Genomic DNA, 7,595 nt, shown 5'->3' on the forward strand with positions numbered 1-7,595 from the left:
CTTACTCTGTTTTACAAAACTCGTATTTCAGGTTCTGCGCGAATGGAGTGAGTGTGTGGGAACACATGCTTTCAAAATTTATTTTTTTTTTTTGGAGCATGGAGCCATTAAAGAAATCTGAAAAAAGACAACCCACCGTAACCGAGAACCGATTTGCTTATGAAAAAAACAGAAGGGTATTTTTAAAGCAGAAGAAAAATATTTTCAGGTTGTAATCACTTTGAACCGAAATAGTTTTATTTACAAGGAAGTAAAGGATCAGAAATGTGCCTGCCCTCTGTCGGAGGTTCAGGGAAGGCATTGGTTACGTAATATAGCTATAAAGAAAAAGGGGTGGACTCTCACCTACGGTGGTGTTTTGCTTTTATGAAACCTTAGTCAATCTAATACTGTCCTTGTGTATATTTGTCTGGATGAGAGCTCTAAAAGACTACAATTGCTAAGAAGCGTAGCGTGTCCAAAGCGATTCTCATTAGCATTTAAGGTACACAGCGCACTACGCAAAAAATAACACCCAATTCTATAGCACACCTGGACATTGTCGTCGGTAAGTGTATTGCTACTAAGTGCATTCCAAAGCTCAGAGAAGGTGAGTACATGAAGGGGCCTTGTCCGGACCATTCCAAAGTTCTCTCCTCCTTCAACTACATTCCTGAAAAGTTGGATCCCTACGTCGCAGAGATCAAGCGTGGTAGCGTTTTCTTCGATCACCTACCAACCAGGGATGGGCAGAAAATGCTCCAGAGGAGACGTAGTAACATTTTTCACTCGTGAATCGAAACTAGGAGGGATGGTTGCAGGAATAATTTTCTGGCAACAATACTAGCGCTGAACTTGCTAACTGTGTGATCAAAGCATTAGGGAGCATCTGCCCGCACTAGAAATAGCATCAATCTGCTTCGTCATCTGATTCGTTTAGGTACCGATTTAGGTAGGATTCCATGCGGAATCGCTGGTAACTGCAATACCGATGAGCTACTCAGAGGTGGCACGCTTGCACAGCTGATATCGGAAAGAGTACGAGTTGAATCTCCTTGGCGGCTGTGAGATGCTTTTAGTCTTGCTACTAGCATTTAGCAAAATTCATATTGCTGCAAAAGACAGAAATTCTCACTAGTTCAACACGCATCCATGCGATAAGCCTAAAAACGCAAGTTGTCAAAGTTGTATGGAGGAGGTTGAGATGGAAACGTTCAGGCACTTTCTCTTCCATTGCAAGAGTGAGGCTGAACAACCTTCGACGAAAAAGGAGACATAGCCGAAACTAAAATTAGCCGTCTAATCAAATATTCACTCGGCTCAAAGAGCTTTGTCGATTTGTAAGTGTCTTATGATCAATTATATGGGAGTGTTAGGTATCTCAACAGACCAGCATTCTAAGCTGTCCGAGAGTGAGATACCTGTTAGGATCGACTTCTTAACCTAACCTAACACATACATGACTAGTTTTGTCAATTTGTTGCTCCACTGGATATAAGACTTACTAATTTCATTGGAAAGGGAGAAGAGTAGGTGTGCGAAATTTCAGATCGGCCTCAGGGACTAGTTAGTATGACCTGAAGGAGAGACTGACAGGCACGACTAACTCGAACCAGATGTTTTTTTGATAGATCACGCGTGAGTCGTGACAAGCTGTTATACTATTTTGTTTCAGTATTGTTTGTCATTACATCATGGAAAAACCTACGCCTCGAACGAGTCATCGGAAATTGTACCCAACGGATGGACCATCTAAGACGTAGCCGCGGTCAACAATTGAAAGAGATAATCTTCAAAAAATACAGGGTGGGCCCAAATAACTGTCGAGCTTTATTTTTTGTAGAAAAAGTTTATTTTTTGATATTTTGAGCAATTAAACAATTTTATTTATTATAAAGTCTGTTGGCTTATATTAGGATTGCTTAAGTTCAGATCGTTCACCTTTAATTTTTTTACCAGCTTCAAACGTTTCTGAAAGCTATTGCAGGCGGCATGCACTTCATCTGGAATTTCGTCCCAAATTTTGATTAAAAGACGCTTGAATTGATCCAATCTTATGTTTTTCAAATTTTTTAATTTGTCAAGCATGTATTCCCATATACTGAAATTAAATGGATTCAGATCCGAAGAAGATGGAGCCCATTCATCAATCGGAATAAAACATGGCAAATTATCCTTCCACCAGCGCTGAACAATTCTTGCTTTATGAGCCGGAGCAGAGTCTTGCTGAAAGCAATATGGTTCGTTGCCGAAAAGCTGAGTCGCATGAGCGTAAAAATGATTGACAAGCACTCCATCCAAGTAATATTGTGCATTGATTTTGACACCTTTCTCAATAAAAAGGAGCGCCGTTTTTGGATATGGCCCGCCATACCATGACAAATGTTGTGTTTTGATATCTCTGAACGGCTAATTTATCTGTTGGGATATCCTGCATACTTGTTGCATACACGCGATCATTCTGGGGATTGTGACTTTTTTGCAAAATGAATAGTTTTTCATCAGAGAACACAATATTGCAACTTGCATGCCGCTGCAGCAATAAACCACTTCTTTCCCGTCACATTTTCTTCTGACGCACCGTAAGGCCATGAATCCTCTTCCTTTTGTAAGGTTTATGTCCCAAGTCCTCTTTTAAAACATATCGGACGGTTTTCCGGCTCACCTTCAGCTCTTTGGCTAGATTTCGAGCTGATCTAGCACAATTTCGCCTTATCCTTTCACGCACATTCTTCACCAGCTCAGGTGTTCTTATACTACCTTTTCATCCAGGTTTTTTTTGGATATTTTAACATTTCCAGTTCTCTTAAATCGCGCCACAGTGCGTTGGACAAATCTCCGGTTTACATCAATGTCTTTCAGCGATTTAACAATTTCGCCTGTCGTTTTGCCTTGCAAATGTAATTTTTGCACTAAGTCTCTTTTGCTTCCATCGTTCACAAGTTTTAAGAGCTACTGAACAGGTCAAAAAAGTACTCAATTAATTTCACAATAAAATAAGGAACACAAAAATGTAACAGTAAAAAAATTCAAAAAAATGCGGCAGTTATTCGGGCCCACGCTGTAGATTCCAAAGGATGTTATTTTAAATGGTAATAAATAATTTCCATTAGATTTGAAGTTTCTGTGTTTGGCTTTAAACAATTAGGGAACCTCGAAATGAATGTATAGTCATGTTTTATACGGTTTCCGATGTTTCGATGCTACTAACTTCTTGTCAAACTTAATGTACTCGGTTGAGGGTATAAAAATTGAATTAAGTAGACTAAAAAGACATTACTTTAGTTATTTACCTAAGCGGGTTTAATTCAACAGATATCTTTCGGAGAAGCAAATCACGACTTTTCCAACCACTGTCTGAACAAGTCTTTATTTATGCAATTTTCCACTTGTTCAAGGTTATTTTTTCCTTACGTTGACAATTCTCTCAATAAAACGATAACATTTCGAAAGCTTAAAATAAAGTTCTAATTCTTTCATGTAAAAAACGCCGATAAGCAGCATTCACTAGATATTTATACAACCAACTTTGAAGACAGCGTGATTGACATTTGGATATATATCCTTTTATATTTTGTACATATATATAATTAATAAAGAGTGTAATAAAACTGAAATATACTACAAAAATAAAAAATAAAAATATGTTGAAATCTCCTGCGTCCAGAGATAAATTCCCGAATAAAACTGAACATTCTCCAGTTATCAAGCAATTGGCTATCGACAAAATGTTTGCAAATATGCAGCGCCGACTTTCATTACTTCACCACACACTTATTTGCGATGAGGAAGAGGCATATAAAGTAGAAACGCCTTACAAATTATTCAGTTGGTCCAATGAAGATTTTGAAGCTCGACTGAAATTGGATAATTTGGTTTGGCTTAAGGTGTTCATTAGAACTATGTCGAAAAGTTGTATGGGATTGAGAAAGCTGGAAATTGATATAGAAGAATTATTGGAATTTGCAAAGCTGTTACATGAAATCTTTGCTGGACAGAATTTGCGAACAGAATCCATTGCTAAAAAGTTGAAGTAAGTTGAACATATAGTATATCTATAAATAGAAGCATCACCCACAGAGAATGTCTTTCGAGCCATAAAATTATTGGCTTTTGGTATTAGTCAGGAAAGGTGGCAGGAGGAACATTCTTTTGAAGCCATGGTTCTCATGAGGCTCAGAATAATAGGGTTTTCTGCAGCGCTTGAGTCGTAATATAAAGCGACTAGCCGATTACGCTCAGGAGAAAGATTTTTCACGTTTGATCTCCTTATTTTATAGCAATAATTCTATGTTATCAAAACTACATTTACAGATCAGCGTTGACATTAATAGACTTACCAGAAATTATGGGAACTCAGCTAAAGAACAATGCTAAAAAGAATGAAGAGTTATGTGTTCGTGTTCATGAAAAAATGTTTACGAAAACGGATGATAAAAACGCTAGCAAAAAAATAAATGTGTTGGAACATATTTTTTCTGAAAGTATTGGTGAGTTTTGGAAACTTTTTGAGACATTTACAATGAAAATTACATAAGTACAAACTGTTTAGCTTACGACCCCATCGAAACGCGTTATCAAATACGCTATCAAAACTCGCTGGTCGAACAATTTGAGGATAGGACTTTAATCGAGCAGAATAAGTTACAGAAAGAGATCGATAGATATAACGAACTAATGCGTGTAGAGAAGTATTGCTCGCAGTGTACAATAAACGCTCTGTATGCAGAAACAAATGTAGGTACCGCAATTAGCGCAAATTCCTTTATTGAATTATCCTAACCAATTTGAGTGTATAAGACTCCTACGTATTGATTGAGAACATACAAGAGTAGGAAACTGGGTTTACGGGTCTCAAAAGTCATATTTTTTTTCTTTTATTAAATTTTACAACACTTCTAGAATATTGTTCGAAATTTTCAAGTTAATCCGAGTAAAAGTTTCTGAGATACAGCCTTTGTGCGCTCGAGGCTAGCTAGGCTATGTGCGCCGTCTTTAAATGCATTTTTCTCGAAACACCGTTTTTGAAGTCGGTTGGCAAAGGTTTCTCGGAAACTAATCAACCGACCTTCATGAAATTTTACACGTGTCTTCGAGATACAATTCTTAAACCCTTGAAGGACGCATTTTTTTGTCGCGACCTTTTAATTTTCTTGTAAAAAATGTCTGCCAAAAATTCAAATTTCAGTATTTTTTCTTTAGTGCAAGTTATAAGTCGGGGTTTTAACTATAACACCTATTTGCCACTTTAGATGATCCTTATATAACAGTTAAGTAATATTTACCTTATATTATCTAAAATTCTCACCACTAATTTTCATTATTTTGTTATAATATTGGGCATATGACCTTTCATATAGTAAAATTTAAATGTTGCAGAAATATAGAACCCGCATAGACGAATTGGGTACACAATATACGAAGGAATACGATGACATAACCAACAAGTTGGCCATCAAGCGTGCGAATTGCGAAAAGTTACGTGTTCAGCGCAGCTTTCTGGAGGAAGAAATTGTTCGCTTCAATGAAGAAATCGCCAATGTATTACGTCAGAAGAAGAAAAAGTCAAAACGCCTTCATCGCAGCCGCGAACAGGTAATCAAGCGATAGCTTTATTTTAACGCTCAAGCACAATGTATACATTTTGTAGAGTAATATTTCGCAGAGCAACATGGAGAGCCCACAACCATTGGAAAATAAAAATACGAAGAAGAAGACGAAGTAGTAAATGTGAATCGCTATTTACATTCCAGGAATGCATCTTTATATATTGGGTATTATATACCAATTTAAAATATATTTAACTTAAAAATAATGCGTCTATTAATTCATATTCTATGAAAAATAGCAAGCAAAATGTTCCAAAAAACGAACTGATCGTTTTGTATACCGAACGTGTCCTTTGCAATTCAATTTCAAGCATGTTCAGTCGCTGACGAGACAATCTCTTCATTTGCTTTCTAATTTCGCAGTTAGTGCACATTTCATCTATTACAATAATATTCGAGTGATGTGGTGTAAATCAGCTTCATAATTTCTTCAACACAACACCTGAGAGTTATTTTACTCTCATATGATATGGAGTTGCTACGTGATAAGACTTGTATGGTCGCTTGACTAAGTAGCCAGAGGTAGTCTAATTCTAGAGCGGTGTCTGCTCTGATGGATTCAACTGTTTTACGGGTTCCAAACCTGTTCTGCAACTCATTGTACGTTATTCGTGCAATTTGATGTTAGATTCACTAACAGATCAAACCATTAGTTTACTATCTTTGCGGAAGCCCAACTATTTTTTTTTTTTTTAGAAAAATAAGACTTTCTTGTAAAGCTGTGATCTCCGCTTGGAGGACACTGCAGTAGTCTGGTAGACGGAAGGTGATTCTGGTATCTAATTTTGCTGAAGGCACCACATTCAACTCGGCTACCTAATTTGCACCCATTCGTTTAGATGCTTATCCAAGTGTCAATGTCCACCCTACACCTTTCCCATTGTTCTCTGAAAGGGAGACAGCATTGGGAACCGAAATTCAAAAATCTGTATTATTGGGGAGAAACGGGCATAGAATACCTTTTATTACAGGCGACTAATAAGGAGGATTCAGTCTAAAAGGCGACTTTTCTGTTAATTGCTTGCAGAACCAATCTGTGGATAGTAACTGTAAAATGTTTAGTACCTGACTTGACATTGTTCTAAGGTCTCCAATGATGCATATACTAACTGATTTTTGTATGTTTTCCATTTGCCTTACCACATATGTGTTTTCGAATATGACGTATTTCGAAATTGGCCCTACCACTGCTGTGTAGCGCGATTTCATTCATTATTAAAATCCAGAGTAGTGGCAGATCTACATGTCATTGAAGATCACAGCGTTAAAATTATTAACCTACCCACGGGCATCTAGTAAATCAATTTCTCGAGAGATTCAGAAATGCCCATATATATAAGTCTATGTTAATGAAAGCGCCTTGTTTATGCCAAGAAAGGATTAGAAGATATATCTTCTTTTTCTTCCAGAGATTTTTCTATCTCTCTACCACTGAGTTTAGTGCTGTTTTCGGAGATTTTCCTATAGAAAACGAATGCGGCGCAACTGTAATTTTTTCTGTGTTTAACTTGATTCCTATTTGTATGCCTATTATTCTTAAGAGGAACGGCGAAAGACTAATCGATCTGAAATTCTTTGGACTTGTATAAGAGCTTTTACCCGCTTTTGATAAATATTACTTTGACTTTCCTCCATAATGAGGGAATATAATTTAATTGTAGTGCCTTTTTAAAAAACTTAACAAAATCAGTAGAATGCCTTCGGTTGTCTTTTGGACGTACTGAATCACTAACCTACTGTTTGCAAACAAATGTTGGACAACGACTAGAATCAAAACTTTAATGGAAACTATTTGTAGAAGTTGAAGGTGAGGTCGAATCATCTCAACATTTTCAGTCACAGTTCCGCCTTTGCGGGCTCAAGTCTAAAACATCGACCATCACACAACAAGGAGACGTAATAAAAAATAATCGTTCACCTGTGCTGGCTATACGTCGAATTTTTGAAAATTTCGAGTGTACATGTTTTTTATATAATGTTCAATTTCCAATAACACAGTTCGAATTT

The 7,595-nt window shown here is 37.0% G+C and overlaps 1 protein-coding gene across 2 annotated transcripts; it reads left to right on the forward strand.

The window, feature by feature from the left end:
* The first annotated feature begins 3,468 nt into the window (after positions 1 to 3,468).
* LOC108973568 (probable DNA double-strand break repair Rad50 ATPase) lies at positions 3,469 to 5,771 on the forward strand. 2 transcript variants are annotated; one of them, XM_018940920.1, is made up of 5 exons: positions 3,469 to 4,012; positions 4,294 to 4,469; positions 4,532 to 4,716; positions 5,359 to 5,574; positions 5,630 to 5,771. In XM_018940920.1, the coding sequence occupies exons 1-5, from the start codon at positions 3,624 to 3,626 to the stop codon at positions 5,702 to 5,704; spliced, it is 1,041 nt and encodes a 346-aa protein (XP_018796465.1). In that variant the 5' UTR covers positions 3,469 to 3,623; the 3' UTR covers positions 5,705 to 5,771. The 2 variants fall into 2 exon arrangements, with proteins under 2 accessions (XP_018796465.1, XP_018796467.1); XM_018940922.1 differs by having other exon boundaries at positions 5,645 to 5,771.
* The last annotated feature ends 1,824 nt before the right edge of the window (positions 5,772 to 7,595 follow it).

The sequence above is a fragment of the Bactrocera latifrons genome, unplaced genomic scaffold (genome assembly GCF_001853355.1).
Source record: "Bactrocera latifrons isolate USDA-ARS-PBARC rearing strain unplaced genomic scaffold, ASM185335v1 scaffold_49, whole genome shotgun sequence".
Classification (NCBI taxonomy): Eukaryota; Metazoa; Arthropoda; class Insecta; order Diptera; family Tephritidae; genus Bactrocera; species Bactrocera latifrons.

What these genes read in the sequence shown, in the direction of transcription:
- LOC108973568 (XM_018940920.1), top strand. Translation starts at nt 3,624, where the DNA reads ATGTTGAAATCTCCTGCGTCCAGAGATAAATTCCCGAATAAAACTGAA. An exon ending in CTCTGTATGCAGAAACAAAT is followed by an intron (nt 4,717 to 5,358) that starts GTAGGTACCGCA and finishes TAAATGTTGCAG; the next exon opens with AAATATAGAACCCGCATAGA. An exon ending in TTCATCGCAGCCGCGAACAG is followed by an intron (nt 5,575 to 5,629) that starts GTAATCAAGCGA and finishes TACATTTTGTAG; the next exon opens with AGTAATATTTCGCAGAGCAA.